The sequence below is a fragment of the Erythrolamprus reginae genome, chromosome 10 (assembly GCF_031021105.1).
Source record: "Erythrolamprus reginae isolate rEryReg1 chromosome 10, rEryReg1.hap1, whole genome shotgun sequence".
In the NCBI taxonomy this organism is placed as follows: domain Eukaryota; kingdom Metazoa; phylum Chordata; class Lepidosauria; order Squamata; family Dipsadidae; genus Erythrolamprus; species Erythrolamprus reginae.
This window is the reverse complement of record NC_091959.1, coordinates 4,259,911-4,283,606: the sequence shown is the minus strand read 5'-3', so window position 1 is coordinate 4,283,606 and position 23,696 is coordinate 4,259,911. Positions and strand designations below refer to the sequence as shown.

Below are 23,696 nucleotides of genomic sequence, written 5' to 3'. Positions count from 1 at the left end.
GAGAGAGAGATAGAGAGATAGAGAGATAGAGAGATAGAGAGATAGAGAGATAGAGAGATAGAGAGATAGAGAGATAGAGAGATAGAGAGATAGAGAGATAGATAGAGAGAGAGAGAGAGAGAGAGAGAGAGAGAGATAGAGAGAGAGAGAGATAGAGATATAAATAGAGATAGAGAGATAGAGAGATAGAGAGATAGAGAGATAGAGATAGAGAGAGAGAGAGAGAGAGAGAGAGAGAGATAAATAGAGATAGAGATAGAGAGATAGAGAGATAAATAGAGAGATAGATAGATAGATAGATAGATAGATAGAGAGATAGAGAGATAGAGTTATAGAGAGATAGATAGACAGATAGACAGATAGACAGATAGATAGACAGATAGACAGATAGACAGATAGACAGATAGATAGACAGACAGACAGACAGACAGACAGACAGACAGACAGATAGAGAGGTACGTACGTAGGTAGGTAAGTAGATAGATAGATAAAATAAGAATGGAAGAAAAAAAATACAGGGTCATTTTGGTGCCGTCTTAAAACTCAGATGCTCCGCTTTATCATCTCTCATGACCTCATATTTATTTCTAACCTACCTTTTTGGTTCCAAAAGAAAAGAAACTGAATCGACTTCGTCTGTTGGATTTTCTGTGGTCTGATCTTTTCTGAAGTCACCAGGTGCCAAAAGAAGAAGAAGAGGAAGAAGCAAAATAGGAGAGACGTCTCAGTGACATGCATTGACAAAAGGGAGACTTCGTGCTACGTTGACTGAAATTCACGAATGGAAGAACGTAGGAGAAAATCCAGTCCTCTCTGAAAAACAGGGACTGTAGGAGACTTGGAGAGCTGAGCTACACGCGTAGTTTTGCAAACTGGTGACACCAAAAGGGTTTGGGGGGTTTTCAAGAGTGCTAGGATTCTTCATGAAATAAGGTAGTGCGATTTTTTTTCATATAAAGTAGCAAAAACTGAATTAATGGAGCCTACAAGCCTACATTCCTGTGATGGCGAACCTCTGGCCGTATCGGAGGGCATGCGAGGCATTGCACTATGTCAGTTCTAGCAATGTCGTTTGGCGGGCCCCAGGGGAAGAGCCTTCTCTGTGGTGGCCCCGGCCCTCTGGAACCAACTCCCCCCAGAGATTAGAACGGCCCCCACCCTCCTTGTCTTTCGCAAATTACTTAAGACCCACCTTTGTCGCCAGGCATGGGGGAGTTAAGTTATCCTTTCCCCCTACGCTACTACAAGTTATGCATGGTATGTTTGTGTGTATGTTTGGTTTTTTTATAATAAGGGTTTTTTAGTTGTTTTTATTAATTGGATTGTTCATGTTGTTTTACCACTGTTGTTAGCAGCCCCGAGTCTGCGGAGAGGGGCGGCATACAAATTCAATAAATATTAATAATAATAATAATAATAATAATAATAATAATAATAATAATCATTCATGTGTGCATTGGCCAGCTGGTTTTCGGCCTTCTGGAGGGTGGGGGAGGCCGTTTTGCCTTTCCCAGGCTTTAGGAAAGTCTCCAGAGCCTTTAGATGCCAAGAAATGGACCCAACGGGCCTACCAGAAGTTCATTTCCAAACTTCCGTTAGGCTCGTTGGGCTGTTTTTCACCCTCCCAGGCTTCAAGAAAGCCTTCTGGGCCTACCAATTGGGCCTACCAGAAGTTCATTTCCAAACTTGCTGGGCCGTTTTTCACTCTCCGAGACCAGAGTACCTCCGGAACCGCCTCCTACCGCATGAATCCCAGCGACCGATAAGGTCCCACAGAGTTGGCCTTCTCTGGGTCCTGTTGACCAAACAATGTCGTTTGGCGGGGCCCAGGGGAAGAGCCTTCTCTGTGGCAGCCCCGGCCCTCTGGAATCAACTCCTCCCGGAGATTAGAACTGCCCCCACCCTCCTTGTCTTCCGTAAATTACTCAAGACCCATCTATACCGCCAGGCATGGGGGAGTTGAGACACATTTCCCCCAGGCTTTTTATTTATGTTTGGGTATGTATATGTTGTTTGCTTTTTAAAATATGATAGGGTTTTATGTGCTTTTTAATATTAGATTTGTTTTCGCTGGAATATTGTTTTTATTATTGTGGTGAGCCGCCCCGAGTCTTCGGAGAGGGGCGGCATACAAATCTAATAAATTGAATTGAATTAATCCAGAAAGTGACAGCCGCCGATCAGCTGAAGCTGCACACGCATCTTCATTTATGCCGGTGGAACTGCGTTCCACCACGTCCTGCCTGCTGCCCACCCCTGCCCTTAGTCTTAATGAAGCTTGAACCCCCATATCTGGAAAAATACGTCACAACCCAATTCTAGGTTTCCCAATCTTCTACCTTTGAAAAGTGTTCGGAAACTCCAGATCGTGCAGAACGCGGCCGCGAGAGCCATCGTGGGGCTTCCCAGATTCGCCCACGTATCTACAACACTCCTTGGCCTGCATTGGCTGCCGATCAGTTTCCGGTCACAATTCAAAGTGTTGGTCATGACCTTTAAAGCCCTACATGGCATTGGACCAGAGTACCTCCGGAACCGCCTGCTACCGCACGAATCCCAGCGTCCGATAAGGTCCCGCAGAGTTGGCCTTCTCTGGGTCCCGTCGACTAAACAATGTCACCTGGCGGGTCCCAGGGGAAGAACCTTCTCTGTGGCGGCCCCGGCCCTCTGGAATCAACTCCCCCCGGAGATTAGAACTGCTCCCACCCTCCTTGTCTTCCGTAAACTACTTAAGACCCACCTATACCGCCAGGCATGGGGGATTTGAGACACCTTTCCCCCCAGGCTTATTATAATTTATGTTTGGTATGTATGTGCTGTTTGGTTTTTAATTATGATAGGGTTTTTAGGTTTTTTTTAATATTAGATGTGTGCCAGTATAATATTGTTTTTATCGTTGTTGTGAACCGCCCCGAGTCTTCGGAGAGGGGCGGCATACAAATCTAATAAATTATTATTATTATTATTATTATTATTATTATTATTATTATTATTATTATTATTATTATTGATCTGGTCCATCAGGTCAACTCACCTCCGAGATAGACGTCTCTTCATCCGTTTCATCGGCCATGTCTTCAGGCAATTCTGGATTCTCGTCTGCTATTTCCAAATAATTTCGTACGGTACTACCTTTTGTGCGAGAAAGTGTGACCAGCGGCACTGTTTATCATCAGGATTGCTTCCAGCGCTTTAGTAGAGAAGAGGATGGGCTCCATTCTAACTTCTAGGGAGCCTCTCCATCGTCGGCTGGAGGTTCAGCAAAGGACGGAACGTGACTGATGAACCGCGGCGGAGTTGAACGGAAGCTTGTGGATTCTGTCACAACTGACCTGGTTGTGATGTCATCGGCTTCCCTTTCCCGAGGCCAACATGGTCTCACCTTGACAACTACCAAGGGGTTCTTCCGAGTAGATTTAAAATAATACTTTGGTACCATATAAATGCATGCCAACCAACCATCAGATCATGACCTTCTAGGTTGAGCATCCTTTGATTTTCTAGGGTCAACCATTCTTTTATCCATGTCAAAGCGGTGGCATAATAATAAAGTTTCCAATTTGGGAGACCAAGGCCTCCTCTTTCCTTACGGTCTTCTAATGAATTTTGTTTTATTCTTGATTTTTTTACCTTGCCAAATAATTTTTTTTATTATCTTATTTAATTCAGCAAAAAATTTCGGTCCTGGGTTTATTGGAATAACTTGAAAAAGAAACACAATTTTTGGAAGGATATTCATTTTAATTGTAGAGATTCTTCCTACCAAAGATAGTTGTAAATTACTCCATATTTCTAAGTCTTTTTTAACTTGACTTAATAATTTTAGACAATTATCATTTTTCAAAGATACAGCTTTGGAAGTCATCCAGATCCCTAGGTATTTCAATTTTTTTGTGGTTTTCATGTTTGATAAATCTCCTAAATACTTTCTTTCTGTTTCAGTCATATTTTTTTGTTAATATCTGCGTCTTTTCTTTGTTTATTTTCAATCCTGCAATTTTCCCATATTCTTCAATTGAATTTATTAAGATTGATACTTGATGGAGGATGCTACTCAAAGAGCTGAGGTGGCGCAGCAGGTAGAGTGCAGTACTGCAGGTCAGCGGTTCAAATCTCATCACCGGTTCAAGGTTGACTCAGCCTTCCATCCTTCCGAGGCGGGTAAAATGAGGACCTGGATTGTGGGGGCAATAGGCTGGCTCGAAGTTGTGAATGCCCCAATACTGGAAGTTTAAAGAAGATGTTGGATAACCCTCTGTCTGAAGTAGTGTAGGGTTTCCTGCCTAAGCAGGGGGTTGGATTAGAAGACCTCCAAGATCCCTTCCAATTCTGTTGTTGTTATTATTATTGTTAAATTCAGGACAATCACCATGCCAATTGCACATGTCTTCTGTCACATTTCAGAATTGCCACGAGGAAGGAGATCATGTATCAAACTGCTCAGAGAGGCACGTCAAAACACTTGCACGGTTGTGAATCCTCTGCCATAATGCTTTATGGATTGGTCCTATTAATCCCAGGACTTTTGGTGATCTCTTTCTGCAACTTGGTCATATAATGTTCTGCCGGGCTCTCTGGTAGGAGCCTCCCAAAAATTCAAGGGTACAAATTTCAGACACGCACATTTAAAAATTCAAAACAATGTTCTTTATCCTAAAAGTCAAAATAAACTAAGCACTCTTTTTGTATTGCAAAGAGAACTCGTCCCAAAACAAACGGGTAGTCTGTACAATTAACCTTAAGCAGTCATTCAGTACTTAGCTAGCAGCTGTGAAGAAACTTCACACCCCTTCTTCTTCCAACGAAGTGAGACACACACACACACACACACACACACACGTTGCTCTGCTTTGTTTTCAAAGGCATCAAAAAACAACAAGCAAAGTCCAGAAACCAGCAACCCAGGATTCCTGACGAACTGCGATCAGATACTCTTCCACAACGGCCAAACCCACATGCTGCTATTTATAGAAGCAGCCCTAATTACTGGAGCCCCACCCAAACACAGGTGGCTGCTCTTATCTCCTGTAATATGTCCTTACTTGGTCTCTTCTACGCATAATTCTGCGCTTGCGTGGATCCATAATGTCTTCATCCGAATCAATGGAAGATAAGGGAGATTGACTGCCTGGGCTGTGTGCCAAGCCCTCCTCTGCCGAGTCATTCCCACCTTCTTCTTCGTCCGAGGAAACTAAACTCTGAACTGACTCTGTCGGCAATAACACAGGCCTGTGACATATTGAAGTTTCCCCTGCATCCACCTCCCCATTCCCTGGGGCAGGAGCTGGGCCAGAGCCAAGCACAACATATAATATCAGAGTGTGTTTCACAGAGCCATGAATGAATCTCCTCTTCTGGTTAGATCTCCTTCAACAAGACCCACCACCACCACCCCGCACCATGTGTGATTTATGATCAGTTGTTGCAACATACCAGCCTTATCCTCCTCTGGAGACGTCATAAAATAATATGAAGATGAAGTGACTGCAGCGTAAGCTTTCTTAACTCAACGGTTCCCCGAGCGCTAGTAAAACCAGATGAAAAGTCCTTGTGTGGACTAAATATAGCCGTAACAAACATAAACAAGGCAGATAGACAAGAAGGGACCAAGAAGAAGGAAAACAAGCCTAGTTTCTGACAACGGGAACAAAATTATGCTGGATCGGTTCTAGGGAGTCAAGCTACATCTCTGGATTTTCTTGTTCCTCCAATTTTGTCCCTTTCTTGCTAAAAATCCTTTCAAAATGCGAAACATGTAGATACAGTAGAGTAGCAATAGATGGCAAAAACCAACAGTGCAACAAGGAGCATTATCAAGCCAGTTTTCTGCCATATTTCTTTCTTTCTTTCTCTTTTTCTTTCTTCTTTCTCTTTCTTTCTCCCTCTCTCTTTTCTTTCTTTCTTCCTTTCTTTCTTTCTTCTTTCTCTCTCTTTCTTTCTTTCTTCTTTCTCTTTCTTTGTTTCTCTCTTTCTCTTTCTTTCTTTTTTCTCTTTCTTTCTTCTCTCTCTCTTTCTTTCTCTTTTTCTTTCTCTTTCTCTCTTTCTCTTTCTCTTTCTCTCTGTCTCTCTCTCTTTCTTTCTTTCTTTCTTTCTTTCTTCTTTCTCTCTCTTTCTTTCTTTCCCTCTTTCTTTCTTCTTTCTCTTTCTTTGTTTCTTTCTCTTTCTCTTTCTTTCTCTCTCTTTCTTTCTTTCCCTCTTTCTTTCTTCTTTCTCTTTCTTTGTTTCTTTCTCTTTCTCTTTCTTTCTTTTTCTTTCTCTCTTTCTCTCTCTATCTCTTTTCTTTCTTTCTTTCTTTCTTTCTTTCCTTCTTTCTTCTTTCTTCTCTCTTCTTTCTCTTTCTTTCTTTCTTTCTCTCTCTCTCACACACACAGCAAGCTTTCTTGGTTTACTTTACAATTCAGTTCACTTTTGCAACGGTTGCATGGCGAGAGATGTGGGTGGGTGGGTGGGTTTAGGCTTCCCACTATCTCCCCTTGCGCTCTCTAGGGTAACCCCAGTGCTCCAAATAATCAGATTTAAGGCTGTGAAATCTCATTTGAAGGTCTATTAACGCCCAGCTGGAATGGTGCCGGCTCCATTCTGGCTCATCCACTTCTTTTGAAAGCTCCAAAGGAAAATTGACTTGGAGGAAGTCACCTAGCTTGGAACATGGCAAGAAAGGAGAAATTGGAAAGCAATGAACTTATTTATTTTTATTTTATTTGTTTGTTTGTTTTGTCCAGTATGTGTTCTGTCTGGGTGCCCCCAGACTTCAACACCAACTGGAAAAAGCAGCCAGACACGCTGGTAAAAGCAAAAGCACTTTATAGTTTGAAAAATAAACACAGAGAAAAACCTGTTCTTCCCAACAGGCAGGCTATGAGACTTCACAGCAGAGTCCTGATGGCCAGACAATACAGCAGACTTCTTGCTGGCACACCCACCACTGTAGAGAATAAGACCCACACCTTTTCCCCCCAAGGTTTCAGTACTCAAAGTCACAAACCAGAATTCCAAGACGCCAAAGATCACAGCCAGGTCCCAGGACTCCCAAAGATAATACTCCACAAGCCAGGAAGGGTGGGTCTGCCTTTTCAGCCTTTCCAGAGAGCACCACACCCAAACCCAGCTGTTGCCTCTTTAGTGCTGAAAGTACCTGGCTAATTGTCCCCTTCATTGTGTTGCTCTTCTCTGCCGGAGATCTATGATTGCTTGTGCATTTTCATCTAAGGAATCCAGGCTGCTTGCTCTCCCTCAGCCTGAGATTCCTCCTCCCCGTCTGCCTGAACCTCCTGTTCCTCATCCTCCCCCTCTGAGCAGGAAGCCGGCAGAGGATCAGCCGTTCCCTGAGGGGCCTCAGACGGAATCACAACAGTACGTATTAGTGGTATACAGAGATATAATAATATTTATATACATAATACTAGTAAAAGAGAAACATTAGGACAGGGGACGGAAGGCACGACCTCTTAGGAATCAGGAGAAGTCAACAGTGGATAGCCCAAGGATAAAGTTTTGGGGATTAGGTGATGATACTACAGAGTCTGGTAGTGAGTTCCATACATCAACTACTCGGTTACTAACGTCGTATTTCCTGCAGTTCGAGTTTGGAGCGGTTCACTTTAAGTTTGCAACTGTTATGTGCTTGTGTGTTTTTGTGGTTGAAGCTGAAGTAGTCGTTGATAGGAAGGATGATGTAGCAGATGATTTTATGGGCTATGCTTAGGTCGTGTTTAAGGTGACGTGGTTCTAAACCTAGGATTGTAAGTCTAGTTGCGTGGGGGATTCTGTTGCGCGTGGAGGAGTGGAGGGCTCTTCTAGTAAAGTATCTCTGGACATTTTCTAGAGCGTTTGTGTCCGAAATGCGGTGTGGGTTCCAGACAGATGAGCTGCATTCAAGGATTGGTCTGGTGAAAGTTTTGTAAGATCTGGTTAGTAGTGTGAGATTACCGGAGCAGAAGCTATGGAGGATTAGGTTAACAACTCTTGAAGTCTTTTTGGCGATGTTGTTGCAGGGGGCTTTGGCACCTAGGTCAATTGATATGAGTATTCCAAAGTCTTTTACTTTAGGGAGGAAACTTCTTTTTATTATTTTATTTTATTTTATTTTATTATTTTATTTTATTTTATTTTATTTTATTTTTTATTTTATTTTATTTTATATTTTCTTATATTTTCTTATATTTTATTTTATTTTATTTATTTTTTTATTTATTTTTTATTTTGTCCAATACATAATACACATTGAAGAGAAAGATATGTAATAATATAAGTAAAGAAAAGAATAGAAGAAAAGATATAAAAGTATAGGTGAACATATTTGAAAGGAAGAAAAGATAAATGAGATAAGGAGAGACAATTGGACAGGGGATGGAAGGCACACTGGTGCACTTATGCACGCCCCTTACTGACCTCTAAGGAACCTGGAGAGGTCAATCGTGGATAGTCTAAGGGAAAAATGTTGGGGATTAGGGGTTGACACTACTGAGTCAGGTAATGAGTTCCACGCTTCGACAACTCGGTTGCTGAAGTCACAGTTTTTACACTCAAGTTTGTAGCAGTTAATATTAAGTTTGAATCTGTTGCGTGCTCTTGTGTTGTTGCGATTGAAGCTGAAGTAGTCATTGACAGGTAGGACGTTGCAGCATATGATCTTGTGGGCAATACTTAGATCGTGTTTTAGGCGACGTAGTTCTAAGCTTTCTAGACCTAGGATTGATAGTCTGCTTTCGTTTTTTAAAAGGGGGTTGTTTCCGATCTTACTTACTTACTTACTTACTTACTTACTTACTTACTTATTTATTTTATTATTTAAATTTGTATACTGCCCCTCTCCGCAGACTCGGGGCGGCTCACAACAGAATAAAACAATTTCCCCAGAGAGGTGGGATAAATCCTTGAAATACTCAAAGCAGTGTTGCCAAGGATCAAGCTTTTTTACATACGACTTTTTTCCCTTTCTTTCCAGAAAGCAATTAGCAGGCTGAGATGGTTTGTTCCCTTGCCAACATTTGACCTAAGGAGAAGAAAATTTTAATCAAGAAGGAGCCTCTGAAAAAGCCTGAGACCTCACTGGATGTCGGCTCCGGAAACCAAACAGATGAGACGGCAATTATCAACGCTGCATAATTGGACGTAGCATCGATGAATAGCTGGGGGCACCGAGGAGGAGAGATAATAATTTAACGCAAATTAGTTACTCCTGATGCTTTCTCACTAGCCACCGAAGCAGGCTGCAAATATATAAAGCAGAGAGAGAAAATACAGGGAATTCTGCTTTGCAACAGTTCATTTCGTGTCTGTCCAAAGTTACAACAGCACCGAAAAAAGGGATTTATAATCGTTTTTCACACTTATGACTATTGCAGAATCTTGGGGGATGCAAAAATGCTCCTATGTACGAGGACCAATCTTAAGTCGCTCTTTCCAGTGTGGTCGTAACTTTGAACCATCATGAAATGAACATTTGTAAGTCTAATAAAGTGAAATAAAATGCCAGGTTTAAAAGATCAATAATTGATATGTTTATCTTTTTAATTGGAATTAGGTCTTTCTATGACTTTTCTTTTCTTTTTTCCTTTTTTGGAATTTTTCCTTTTTTTAATGAAATATACAGGATTTACAGTAAACATTGACAAAAATGTTCTCATTTAATGTAAAAATGTATATGAGTCTGTGGAGAGGGGTGGCATACAAATCTAATTAATAATAATAATAATAATAATAATAATAATAATAATAATAATTGTGATCATGGAGAAAAAGAAAGTATGGATCATCGACATCGCAATCCCAGGAGACAGCAGAATTGAGGGGAAGCAGCTAGAGAAATTAGTGAAATACGAAGATCTAAAAATCGAGCAGCAACGACTCTGGCATAAGCCCGTGAAAGTGGTCCCAGTGGTACTTGGCACGCTGGGCGCAGGGCCAAAGGATCTCAGCGGACATTTGAAAACCATCGGAATTGACAAAATCTCTACCTGTCAATTGCAAAAGGCCGCTTTACTGGGATGGGCAAACATAATTCGCCGCTACATCCCGCAGTCCTAGGTGCTTGGGAAGCGCCCGACTGGTGATGAAATACGAAATCCAGCATAGTGATCTAGTTTATTTATTTTATTTATTTATTTCTTAGATTTGTATGCCGCCCCTCTCCGAAGACTCGGGGCGGCTCAGTTTGCTGTGTTGTACTGACATAATAATAATAATAATAATAATAATAATAATAATAATAATAATAATAATAACAACAGCAACGCAGTCCTAGGTGCTTGGGAAGTGCCCGACTGATGATGGAATACGAAATCCAGCATAGTGATCTCGTTTGCTGTGTTGTACTGACATAATAATAATAATAATAATAATAATAATAATAATAATAACAACAACAACAACAACAACAACTCCATATGTGCTTCTGATGAAAATTGGGATGTAAACTACCCTGAATGTGTGGGTTTTTCTTTTATGTTTTTATGTATTTTAAATAAAAAATAAAAAAATAAATGAACATTGGTAAGCCAAGGGCTGCCTCTAGCTCATAGCCGAGACTTCGGCGTCTTTGCTGAAAATAAATGTTTCATTATCAAATTAGGCGATGCCATCCTGGCTTTGAGGATGTCGGTGACTTTGATGTCAAACTGTTTATGGGAAGAAGACTAAACTCCGCAGGCACCAGAATCCGATGTTTATATTTCAGGTACCCTGGACCTTTTAAGAAAGAGAGAGCTAAGCTCGTATTTATTCATCTGGGCTTTTTCTCTTGACAAGCCCACCGTGTTGAACAAGGTCACGGAAGGGAGAAATTACCCCTTAGACAGAAGGCCACACCTGGAATCCTGCAACCAACTTTGGTCATTATAGAAACATAGAAGATTGACGGCAGAAAAAGACCTCCTGGTCCATCTAGTCTGCCCTTATACTATTTGTTGTGTTTTATCTTAGGATGGATGGATGTTTTTCCCAGGCATGTTTCAATTCAGTTCCTGTGGATTTACCGACCACGTCTGCCGGAAGTTTGTTCCAAGCATCTACTACTCTTTCAGTCAAATAATATTTTCTCACGTTGCTTTCTCACTGGACTAAGCTATTTTATCCATGGGAGAGAAGTGATTCTGATTCTTTGGGGAAAAAACCCCCCTGTAGAGTGATCTTTTCTTGTGCCATTCATCCCAACCTATTTGCGCCAAATTGGCCCAATTTATCTGATGGATAATTAAGACCCCTTGGCTCAGTGCCCTGCCCATTGTCTGCCTTCTCTCTCGGTGAGGTTTCTACCAGCCTTGCTCCACTCTCCCTCTCCCAGTCCTCTATATAATAGAAAGCGTTCCCCACCCACCCCTTTTTTAAAAAAGAAAGCAATTTCCCCCTTTTAAGCCCATTTAAGTGTCTCACACACGCAGGCGCTTGTCACGAGCTGCGCAATTATTATCCAGAAAAGAAGCTCTTGGTGAATACCTCATAATTACCTTTCTTTAATGCATTATAGGTTTTGCAACTGATTGCTGCTCAGGGTATCAAAGGCAGGAGGGTTTTCCCCCAGGGAGTCCGTTCAGGTTAACCCCCCCCCCCCCATGTTGCATTTTCTCCAGGCTGACCTCTGAGTTCTTCCCCTGCAGGGTTTGTCCTTCTCCTTTCCTTTCTCTTTCTTTCTTTCTTTCTTTCTTTCTTTCCTTCCTTCCTTCTCCTTTCTTTCCTTCCTTCCTTCTCTCTTCTTTCTTTCTTTCTTTGCTTCCTTCCTTCCCTTTTCTTTCTTTCTTTCTTTCCTTCCTTCCTTCCATTTGTCCTTCTCCTTTCCTTTCTTTCCTTCCTTCCTCCTTCCTTCCCACCTCGCTCCCTCCCTCTTTCTTTCTTTCTTTCTTTCTTCCTTCTTTCCTTCTCTCTTCTTTCTTCCCTTCCTTCCTTCCTTTCTTCCTTTCCTACCTTCTCTCTCTCTTTCTTTCTTTCTTTCTCTCTCTCTTTCTTTCCTTCCTTCCTTCCTCCCCCTTCTCTCTCTTTCCTTCCTTCCATTCTTCCTTCCTTTCTCCTTCCTTCCTCCTTTCCTTCCATCTTTCCTCCCTCCCTCTATCCCTCCATCTTTTTTCTTTCTTTCTTTTTCCCTACTTCCTTCCTTCTTTCTTCCTTTCTTTCTTCCTTCCTTCTCTCTTCTTTGTTTCTTTGTTTCTTTCCTTCCTTCTCGTTTCTTTCCTTCCTTTCTTCCTTCTATCTTCTTTCTTTCTTTCTTTGCTTCCTTCCTTCCCTTTTCTTTCTTTCCTTCCTTCCTTCCATTTGTCCTTCTCCCTTCCTTTCTTTCCTCCCTTCCTCCCTCCCTTCCTTACTCCTTCCCACCTCCCTCCCTCCCTCCCTCTTTCTTCCTTCCTTCCTTCCCTCTTCTTTCTTCCCTTCCTTCCTTCCTTTCTTCCTTTCCTACCTTCTCTCTTTCTCTCTTTCTTTCCTTCCTTCCTTCCCCCTTCTCTCTCTTTCCTTCCTTCCATCCTTTCTTCCTTTCTCGTTCTTTTCTCGTTCCTTCCTCCTTTCCTTCCATCTTTTCTCCCTCCATCCCTCCACCTTTTTTCTTTTTTCTTTTTTCCTTCCTTCCTTCCTTCTTTCTTCCTTCCTTTCTTTCTTTCTTCCTTCCTTCCTTCTTCCTTCCTTCCTTCCTTCCTTCCTTCCCTCCTTCCTCCCTGGCCTGCTTCTATGTCTCAAAATTGGAATATGAAAAAGTGCACACGGCATAGACTTAAACATAAGTAATCATTTGTTCAAGCTGGCCTTGAGGAGGGGGCGTTGCAAAGAGGTCTCGGTGTGGCCTTTTCATCTTATGCATCCCCGCTCAACAAGGCCTGCTGAGCAATCCATCACCCTGGCTTGACAGCCACTCCAAAAGCTAGCAAATTGTCCCCCTTCTCCCATGTGCTGATCGGTAACATTTATATGCTGAAGCAGCCCAGAGAAAACAGGGCCCATGCGTTTGGCCAAGACAGATTTCATATCATTGTATCTTTGCCATAGGGAATTACAGACAAACAGAATTGGAAGGGATATTGGAGGTCATCTAGTCCAGTGTTTCCCAACCTTGGCAACGTGGAGATATTTGGACTTCAACTCGGGTACAGGAGGGAAGTGTTTTTAATAGGAAAGTGAACACAAGAACAAGGGGGCACAATCTGAGGTGAGTTGGGGGAAAGATCAGAAGCAACGTGAGAAAATATTATTTTGCTGAAAGAGGAGTCGATGCTTGGAACAAACTTCCAGCAGACGTGGTTGGTAAATCCACAGTCACTGAATTTAAACATGCCTGGGATAAACATATATGCATTGTAAGATAAAATACAGGAAATAGTATAAGGCAGTGTTTCCCAACCTTGGCAACTTGAAGATATTTGGACTTCAATTCCCAGAATTCCCCAGCCAGCAATTCTGGGAGTTGAAGTCCAGATATCTTCAAGTTGCCAAGGTTGGGAAACACTGGTATAAGGGCAGACTAGATGGACCACAAGGTCTTTTTCTGCCATCAGTCTTCTATGTTTTCCATGTTTCTAAAAGCCAGGTTTCATTTCTCAAGACTCGCAAGTCTTAAAAACTTGCCAAGTTGCAAGACCTCTGTGTTTTAATCCTTCCAGCGCAAAGACCTTCCTGCCACATTTTAATCTATTCCCTGCCTGAAGAAGGGTTAGGAAAATAAAGACCTCTGCTTCGCTCACGCTTCTCTTGTGCATCGTAATAACAGACTCATTTCAAATGCCTGTTTCCACAAGTGCCTTCTCTGAGTCCCTGCTCATGCCTGCAAATACATTATCTGGACAGATTTGATGAAGAAGCAAAACAGAAAAGAAAAGAAATTGTTAGCCCTCATCCAGCCCGCCTCAGCTGTCGCTTTTGCTAATCCCTTTCTAATTCCCGCGCGGCAGCACATTCTGGCCCAGGATCTTAGATTCCTGGCACGTACCAGGATATCCCGGTGAAAAGCTCGAGGCCATCACATCCCCGTGACCCGCCGAAGCAAGGAACGGCACAAAAGGCTAAATTGCAAACACAGGCAAAAGATGTGGGTCCTTGCATTTTACCCGGGATAGCAATAGCATAGCACTGATTGACGATTAGTTTCCGGACACAATTCAAAGTGTTGGTAATGACTTATAAAGCCCTACATGGCATCAGACCAGAATACCGATGGAACTGCCTTCTGCCACATGAATCCCAGCGGCTGATTAGGTACCACAGTGTTGGCCTTCTCTGGGTCCCGTCGACTAAACAATGCCGTCTGGCGGGACCCGGGGGAAGAGCCTTCTCTGTGGTGGCCCCGGCCCTCTGGAATCAACTCCCTCCGGAGATTCGAACTGCCCCCACCCTCCTCACCTTCCGCAAGACTCTGAAGACCTATCTATGTCACCAAGCATGGGCTAATTGATGTGTCTCCTTTTTTGGCCAGTAAGATTTATGTGTGGTTATGATTGGGTAGTATTGACTGTTTTTTAAAATCATAGTGGGTTTGTAGCTTTAGTTTTAATTATTGGATTTGTACTACATTGTTTTATTGTTGTTGTGAGCCATCCCGAGTCTTCGGAGAGGGGCGGCGTACAAATCTAATATATATATATATATGTATCAAATGTTTTTAGCTGAAATTTTAAAATTAAGGGAGACTAGGATGGTACCATTTCGGCCTTGTTCTGGCCTCATCAGCTAGCCAGATATACCAGGGTGATCCGACATTTTTAAAAAAAAAACCATATATATGTGTGTGTGTGTGTGTGTGTGTGTGTGTTTGTGTGTGTGTAGATTGTTCTGAGTTCGGGTTTTGCCCCGTGTAATATTTTGCATGTCTATGCGACGTTTCGGTGAAATCACATTCACCATCATCAGGCTGAAGTTGTAAGCTTCATGCTGCTGTAGATATAGTTAGATAATATATATATATGTTTTTGTAGATTTTCACAGGTACAGGTATGACGGTCTTGGCATATTCAGGTTTCTTTCCGTGTAGGATTTGGAAATTTCTGGTGACGTTTCAACGAGGTCGCCCTAGAACAAGGACAGAAGCACCAGCCTGAAGATGACAAGTGGGACCTCATTGAAACGTCGCCAGAAATTTCCAAATCCTACATGGGAAGAAACCCGAATATGCCAAGACCGTCAGTTTATAGAATCAGCCTGTAATGCATCTCATATTTTCACCTTTCAAGTTGCATTACTGAAATAAATAAACTCTTGCACCACATTCCAATTTATCGAGTTTCACCTGTATATTGATGCATACATGTATATGCACTCTGAAAACACATTGTTTACATTGAAAATTGAATTTTTATATTATAAAATAAAATAAAATATTTTTAAAAACCTGTTTTTCTCTATATTTGACCACTGTGGCATTGTTTAGGAGTCGGTCAATTACTGCATAACATTGTCCAGAAATTCCCCATCCATCATTCTCTCCTTTCCATCTCCAGATCAGTATCTCCCTGAATTTTCCAAGCTGACCCTTTTCGACCCATTTCCCAACAAGTGGGGGGTTTAACCCTTCTGAATCCACAGGCTGTTTTTTTTCCCAACAAACGGTATTTTTGTTTCCTTCTGCACAAAAGAAGGACCAAGAAGGAGACGTGGAGGCGACATCAAGTTAATTCTAAGTCAAGCCAAAACATTGTTTGGCTGTTTGCAAAGGTAAAAATGCTAGTAAATTCCTGCCATGCTTTTCTGTAGGCTGATGCCTGGTTGAGTTTCTATGAACAAAGAGGTGAGAACAAAGGTTTCCAAGCCACGTTTTAATCCGTTCGTTCCTTGAGCTGGCTTTGCCATTCTTTCGTTCCTAGAAAGTCTCTTTCTTTTCTTTTTTCCCTTATCACACCCAGTTTCTCCTCCTTTCTTTTTATTTTCCAACTCACCGCTTTCACTATCTTAACTTAGATCACTTTCTCATCAAATGCCCCTAATATTTGAAACTGATACGCATCTGGAGGGGATGTGTTTTTTAAAAAATAAAAGACAATATTAAAAAAAAATATGATCGGTCTGGAGAAACATCTGTTCCAACATCATACTTCTCACCAAAATTCAACAGAAGCCTCCACCATGATACAAGATCCTTTGCTGTGATTTTCACCCCCCCCCCCAACTTCAAAATGTTTGTAAATTTGTTATCTTTTGCTCTTCAAAAACATTATCTGAAACCTTCTGATCTCCAGGATCCACAAGCTGCAGTATACATTATATGAACTTATATATGTGTGTGTTTGATTTTTTTCTTGAGTTTCATTATTCCTTTTCATTATCAGCAAAAATGTTACATAAATACATACATACATACATACATACATACATACATACATACATACATACTGCTCAAAAAAATAAAGGGAACCCTCATATAACACATCCTGGATCCGAATGAATGAAATATTCTCATTGAATACTTTGTTCTGTACAAAGTTGAATGGGCACAACAGCAGGTGAAATTGACTGTCAATCAGTGTTGCTTCCTAAGTTTGATTTCACAGAATTTTGATTTACTTGTGTTTGATTTACTTGTGTTGTTTAAGTGTTCCCTTTATTTTTTTGAGCAGTGTGTATATATATATATATCTAGTTGTCAGCTATGAACAAATTAACTGCCTTGGAAATGGCCCTGAGTTGGGCCACCCTGATATATCCAAATACCCAAGCCAGGGCCATTTCCAAGGCAGTTAATTAATTTTTTTCAAACTATATTCTGTATGTGTAACATATTTTTGCTGAATATTTTCAAATTCAGCAAAAATATGTTAGTTACATACATACACAAACACACAAACACACACACACACAAACCTGGTCTAAATTCAAATGTTATTTGCAAGTCTGGTTCAAACATTTGGCCAATGAAGTCCATCAAGATCTCAACAGGCAAACCAACCTTTCCCCAGCTAGGGAAGGGAAGGAACAGAAGAAAGGAAGGAAGGAAGGAAAGAAAGGAAGAAAGAAAGAAAGAAAGAAAGAAAGAAAGAAAGAAAGAAAGACATTCCCTATTTCACATGAGCATTTTTGCTTTCAATCCACAAATATAGATCGCATATGTTCTGGGAGTGTGTCGAAGTTCAGAAATTTTGGAAGGAAGTGCAGAATGAAATAAATAAAATGTTAAATATTAAGTGGATAATTACAAAAGAAATAGCGATATTAGTTAAACAAAGAGAATTAAGAGACTTCAAAGAAATAAAAACTGCAGCATTGGAAAGCGCTCAAGCGGTAGTGGTATTGGGTTGGAAAGAGTCTAAAAAATGGATATTACAGAATTGGTACTGGTACATGGTGGATCACATTCATTTTGAAATCATGGAAATAAGATTAAACAACTTCAATGAAAATAAATTGGAAAAGCTGATTGTATGATGGAATAAGGTGAAAGATTATATGTTGAGTAGAATATGTGATGAAAATGTGAAAAATAAACTCCAATCACTCTTTGAATAGTAAACAAATGCAAATTACAGGTAAGGAAATAAAAGAACATAAACTAGTAAATATTTGAACCCCCGCAATTGGTCGTGGTGGTGGTGGGTATTGTCAGTCGGGTGATGGGCACATGCACTGTGCACTGTTTTATGTTTGTTTTATGTTATTTTCAAATGTGCAAAACCAATAAAAATATTTTTTTAAAAAAATCCACAAATATAGATCTTGGGCCAAAAAAGATTTTTCTTGGGCAATAATTGCAAATCTCAAGGTTCAATGATTGAAGTGTTTTTACTTCTTCTTTTTTCGCTTTTGTTTGTTCTTCAGATGAAAAAACCCCAACAGATTAAAAAGGAATCTATAATTGTTTGCTTTTTATGACTGACGTGTGATATCGCAAATTATCAACTTTGGAGTTTTATTGCACATGGATGCCTTCACAAGAGCTGATTTAAAATGCCTTGTCTTGACAAACACATCATTGATTTCATTGCTCCCCAAAGGTAAATCATTTTTCAAACCAGGATCATTTTATTGTAATTTAGACCTTTTATGTTAATTTATCCGGCAATTCAATCATATCTTATAGGTTTCAAATTGAAGATGGAAATTGAAGCTGTTGTCTTCTGGAATTTGGTAATTTGGATTAGAATCGGAACAATTGTTGGTGCTGCCATTGATCATAACATCTTCTCTTGTAAATCTTGGTCCCCTATTTGGGTCATTTAGGATCTTAACAACTTTAAGATGTCTGGACTTCAACGTCCAGAATTCACCAGCCACAAAATTTATGCATTCCCAAAAATCCATCCCACTATGCAGAAGTAATAATTCATATTAGCCAAAGACAGAGCCAGAAGCAGAGGTAAAGAATTATTATTATTATTGTTATTGTTGTTGTTGTTGTTGTTGTTATTATTATTATTATTATTATTATTATTATTATTATTGACCGTATGGCACATTCATACCACACCTTGATAAAAATAGAAAAGATGAAATATAAAATATAAAATGCTTTTGAGGAGCAGAAGAAGAAGAAGAAGAAGGAGAAGGAGAAGGAGAAGAAGAGGAGGAGGAGGAGGAGATGAAGAAGAAGAAGGAGAAGGAGGAGGAGGAGAAGAAGAGGAGGAGGAGAGGAAGAAGGAGAAGGAGAAGGAGAAGGAGAAGGAGAAGAAGGAGCTTAGAACATCATTGCTAATTTCAACTTCACACCTCCTGAAAACATTGCTCTAAACTTAGGAAGTGGGTGTTAATTTAAGAAAAAGACGCAACACTTTCTGTTGTTTCGAAAAACAAGAACGAAGAAGCTGAGGGCAAAGACAGAACAAGAATAGTTACAATGTTGGAATTAAGTGGCCTTATTAAAAGACTTTTAAAGAAGAAGCCACCATGTAATATGGGGTCCATCCCATCAAGAGGCTAATCCACAGACTTTAAGCAACATGTGTACCCTTTTGTCCATGGTCAGCCATCCAGCAATGAGCTCACAATCAGTGTCACTCTCACAAAAGCACAACAAGAGCATGTTTTCATTCACCATCAGGCGAGCGACTCTTTTCACCCATTCCTTTGGGTGAAATTCATCAATCCCCTTCAAAAGGACCCCTGTAAAACCTCACACAGCAAACATTGAAATAAGAGGCCAAGGAGAGCCAACTTTGAAGACGTAAATATTTAGATAAAAGTCCTTAAAATTACAACAGTAACAGCCAGGTTTAAACCATGGCTATAAAAACAAAAATGAGGAGAAATGATGGAGGAGTAGAAGGAGGAGGAGAAAGAGGAGGAGGAGGAGAAGGAGAAAGAAGAGGAGAAGGATGAGAAGAAGAAGGAGGAGGAGGAGGAGGAGAAAGAGGAGGAGGAGGAGGAGGAGGAGGAGGAGGAGAAGAAGAAGAAGAAGAAGAAGAAGAAGAAGAAGAAGAAGAAGAAGAAGAAGAAGAAGAAGAAGAAGAAGAAGAAAAAGCAACAGCAGCAGCTCTTGGTGGAGGGAATTAAACCTGCCCATGAATTAACACCTACATCAAAGAAACACATCCTTGGTCTGCTAACCAAGAAGGAACAGTTTCTGGACATTATTGAGTTAACCTGGTTTAGACCCAGACGACAAAGAAAAGCAGGCGCTTTTTTTTGCATTTTCATGGTTGATTGGGCAAATTTTTTGACTTACCAGCAATCCAAAGAAAGAAGCCGGCTTTGGGCTATCTCCTGGAGAAGGCAAGTGGAGACTGGCATCGCTTGGCAACCTTCTTGGTAAAGCTGGTGAAGAGGAGGAGGAGGAGGAGGAAGAAGAAGCTGCTAAGATGGATTGTTCTTCTTCTAAAAAGTCTTGAATGTCTTCATCAGGGACCTCTTTTTGGGATTCTGCAGGGCCATATGGGGAGCGCTAAGAAGAGAAAAACCATGTCTAATCATCTAATCCTCTAAGTTGCTCTTCTCTGCACTTTTTCTAGAATTTCAATATCCTTTATTGCATACAAATCCAATAAATAAATAAAATAAATTGTAGCGACCAAAACTGAATGCAATATTCCAAGTTTATGTCTGAAATGGTGTAGGGTTTCCTGCCTAAGCAGGACTAGAAGACCTCCAAGGTCCCTTCCAACTCGTTGTTGTTGTTGTTGTTGTTATTGTTATAATTATAATTATTATTATTATTATTATTATTATTTAAAAAAATCTGTATAAGTGATGTGCCGGTGCCTGGAGGCTGTTGGGGCCTGGATGGGTGTCAACAGACTCAAGCTCAACCCGGATAAGACGGAGTGGCTGTGGGTTTTGCCTCCCAAGGACAATCCCATCTGTCCGTCCATCACCCTGGGGGGGGAATCATTGACCCCCTCAGAGAGGGTCCGCAACTTGGGCGTCCTCCTCGATCCACAGCTCACATTAGAGAACCACCTTTCAGCTGTGGCGAGGGGGGCGTTTGCCCAGGTTCGCCTGGTGCACCAGTTGCGGCCCTATCTGGACCGGGACTCATTGCTCACAGTCACTCATGCCCTCATCACCTCGAGGTTCGACTACTGTAATGCTCTCTACATGGGGCTACCTTTGAAAAGTGTTCGGAAACTTCAGATCGTGCAGAATGCAGCTGCGAGAGCAGTCATGGGCTTACCCAGGTATGCCCATGTTTCACCATCACTCCGCAGTCTGCATTGGCTGCCGATCAGTTTCCGGTCACAATTCAAAGTGTTGGTTATGACCTTTAAAGCCCTTCATGGCACTGGACCAGAATATCTCCGAGACCGCCTTCTGCCGCACGAATCCCAGCGACCGATTCGGTCCCACGGAGTGGGCCTCCTCCGGGTCCCGTCAACTAAACAATGCCGGTTGGCGGGCCCCAGGGGGAGAGCCTTCTCTGTGGCGGCACCAGCCCTCTGGAACCAACTCCCCCCGGAGATCAGAACTGCCCCTACTCTTCCTGCCTTCCGTAAACTCCTCAAAACCCACCTTTGCCGTCAGGCATGGGGAAACTAAACATCTCCCCTGGGCACGTTGAAGTTATATATGGTATGCCTGTATGTGTGTATGTTAGTATAGCGGATTTTCTTAAACTCATAATATTTTAATTAATTGGATTGTATTGGATTGTTTTTCACTTGTTGTGAGCCGCCCCGAGTCTTCGGAGAGGGGCGGCATACAAATCCAAATAATAAAATAATAAATAAATAAATAAAAACAAAACGACATAGAAAAAAGGCATACATACATACATACATACAAACAAGACAAAATAAAGCATTATGCTTTATACATTAAGTAACTTTGGTATCAGAACTTAAAGTAAATACCTGCTATATAGCAGGATACTTTTTGTTTGCAGCTTATTCATTTGCAACCATTTCAATTCCTACTTAGTAATACAATGGCTGCCAACCTGCCTTCCATTGAGGACCTGTATACTGCACGAGTCAAAAAGAGGGCGGGGAAAATATTTACTGACCCCTCGCATCCTGGACACAAACTGTTTCAACTCCTACCCTCAAAATGTTGCTACAGAGCACTGCACACTACTGAAGTTTGCAGATGATACAACAGTGATCGGACTCATTCGAGACAATGATGAATCCGCATACAGACGGGAAGTTGAACAACTATCCTTGTGGTGTGACCAGAACAATCTAGAACTGAACACACTCAAAACCGTAGAAATGGTGGTAGACTTTAAGAGAAACCCTTCCACCCTTCCACCTCTCACAATACTAGACAACACAGTATCAACAGTAGAGACCTTCAAATTTCTAGGTTCTATCATATCTCAAGACCTAAAATGGTCACCTAACATCAAAAACATCATCAAAAAAAGCACAACAAAGAATGTTCTTTCTGTGCCAGCTCAGGAAACTCAAACTGCCCAAGGAGCTGCTGATTCAGTTCTACAGAGGAATCATTGAGTCTGTCATCTGCACCTCTATAACTGTCTGGTTTGGTGCTGCAACCCAACAGGACTGACACAGACTTCAGAGGAGAATCAGAATTGCAGAAAAAACAATTGCTGCCAATCTGCCTTCCATTGAGGACCTGTATACTGCATGAGTCGAAAAGAGGGCGGGGAAAATATTTACTGACCCCTCGCATCCTGGACACAAACTGTTTCAACTCCTACCCTCAAAACATTGCTACAGAGCACTGCACACCAAGACAACTAGACACAAGAACAGTTTTTTTCCGAACGCCATCACTCTACTAAACAAATAATTCCCTCAACACTGTCAGACTTTCTACTAAATCTGCACTTCTATTCTACTAGTTTTTCTCATCATTCCTTTCACCCATTTCCTCCCATGTTGACTGTATGACTGTAACTTGTTGCTTATATCCTAAGATTTTTATTAATATTGCTTCTTTATTGCTTATTTGACTCCTATGACAATCATTAAGTGTCGTACCACATGATTCTTGACAAATGTATATTTTATTTTATGTACACTGAGAGCATCTGCACCAAGACAAATTCCTTGTGTGTCCAATCACACTTGGCCAATACAATTCTATTCTATACACGTTAATCTCCTTAATTATCAATATCTATTTCTCTATATTTCCTTTCATTTCAACTATGTTTATTCTGTGGTATAATGGTTCATTAAAGCAACTATATTTACATTTGACACCAGGTTTTTTTGGTTTTTTAAAATTAATTATTATTATTATTATTATTATTATTATTATTATTATTATTAAATAAAATAAAATTCGGAATAACCCCGATATTCGGGCATGACTTACCCCACGAATGTGGGCTTCTGCAGTTGGTGACACCTGAGATGATCCTTGTTCAAGGGCACTTCCTAGGGTCCCCCCTGGCTGGACCCCCAACAACTGTAAAGGTGCCAGATAAGACCCTCCAACCTCCACCGGCATCTTATCTTCCTTGCGGGGGACCAAAGGAGAAAGATGGCGTGGCGTGATGGGTATCTCCCTCTTGGCTCCGGGTCGGTGTTCATGGAATGATACGGTGTAAGCTAACTTCCCACAGTGCATGGCCAAGTCATTGCCACCAGCCCGAAGAAGCACCATGATATCACTGTAACGGTATAAATCTTCGTCCTTGCTAGCAAAGAGGTTTATTCTAGGCTGGTTAGTGCGGGGGTAAATGGCGAAGAAAGCTTCTCCGGTTTTCACATTGGTCTTCAGGAAGGACCCACGCTGGCGCAAAGCTTCAATCCGCAGGCGAGCATCGTGGTTCTTGTCGTTTTTGCAGAAACCTACATTTGAAGAAGAAGGAGGAGAAGGAGAAGAGGAAGAGGAAGAGAAGAAGGAGAGGGAGGAGGAGGAGGAGAACAGAAGAAGAAATCAAAGAAGAAGAAGAAGAAGAAGAAGAAGAACAGAAGAAGAAATCAAAGAAGAAGAAGAAGAAGAACAAGAAGAACAAGAAGAAGAGGAGAAGAAGAAGAAGGAGAAGAAGAAGAAGAACAGAAGAAGAAATCAAAGAAGAAGAAGAACAGAAGAAGAAATCAAAGAAGAAGAACAGAAGAAGTAATCAAAGAAGAAGAAGATGATGAAGAAGAAGAAGTAGAAGATGAAGAACAAGAAGAAGAAGAGGAGGAGGAGGAGAAGAAGAAGAAGAAATCAAAGAAGAAGAACAGAAGAAGTAATCAAAGAAGAAGAACAGAAGAAGTAATCAAAGAAGAAGAACAGAAGAAGTAATCAAAGAAGAAGAAGATGATGAAGAAGAAGATGAAGAAGAAGAAGAAGAACAGAAGAAGAAATCAAAGAAGAAGAAGAAGAAGAAGAAGAAGAAGAAGAATTTGTTCATAGGAGAAGGAAGAGGAGAAGGAGAAAGAGAAGAAGCTTAGAACATC

General features: G+C 41.1%; 1 protein-coding gene across 1 annotated transcript in view; it reads right to left on the bottom strand.

Annotated features, from left to right (window-relative positions):
- The window catches only part of CCDC33 (coiled-coil domain containing 33), a 105,175-nt gene that overhangs the window by 79,901 nt on the left and 1,578 nt on the right, over positions 1-23,696 (bottom strand). Inside the window, exons 2-4 of the mRNA XM_070762765.1 lie at positions 22,621-23,099; positions 19,562-19,777; positions 597-665 (exon numbers count right to left, since the gene is read on the bottom strand). Of these exons, the coding sequence (XP_070618866.1) occupies positions 597-665; positions 19,562-19,777; positions 22,621-23,099 (764 nt within the window). The remainder of the gene's footprint in view (positions 1-596; positions 666-19,561; positions 19,778-22,620; positions 23,100-23,696) is intronic.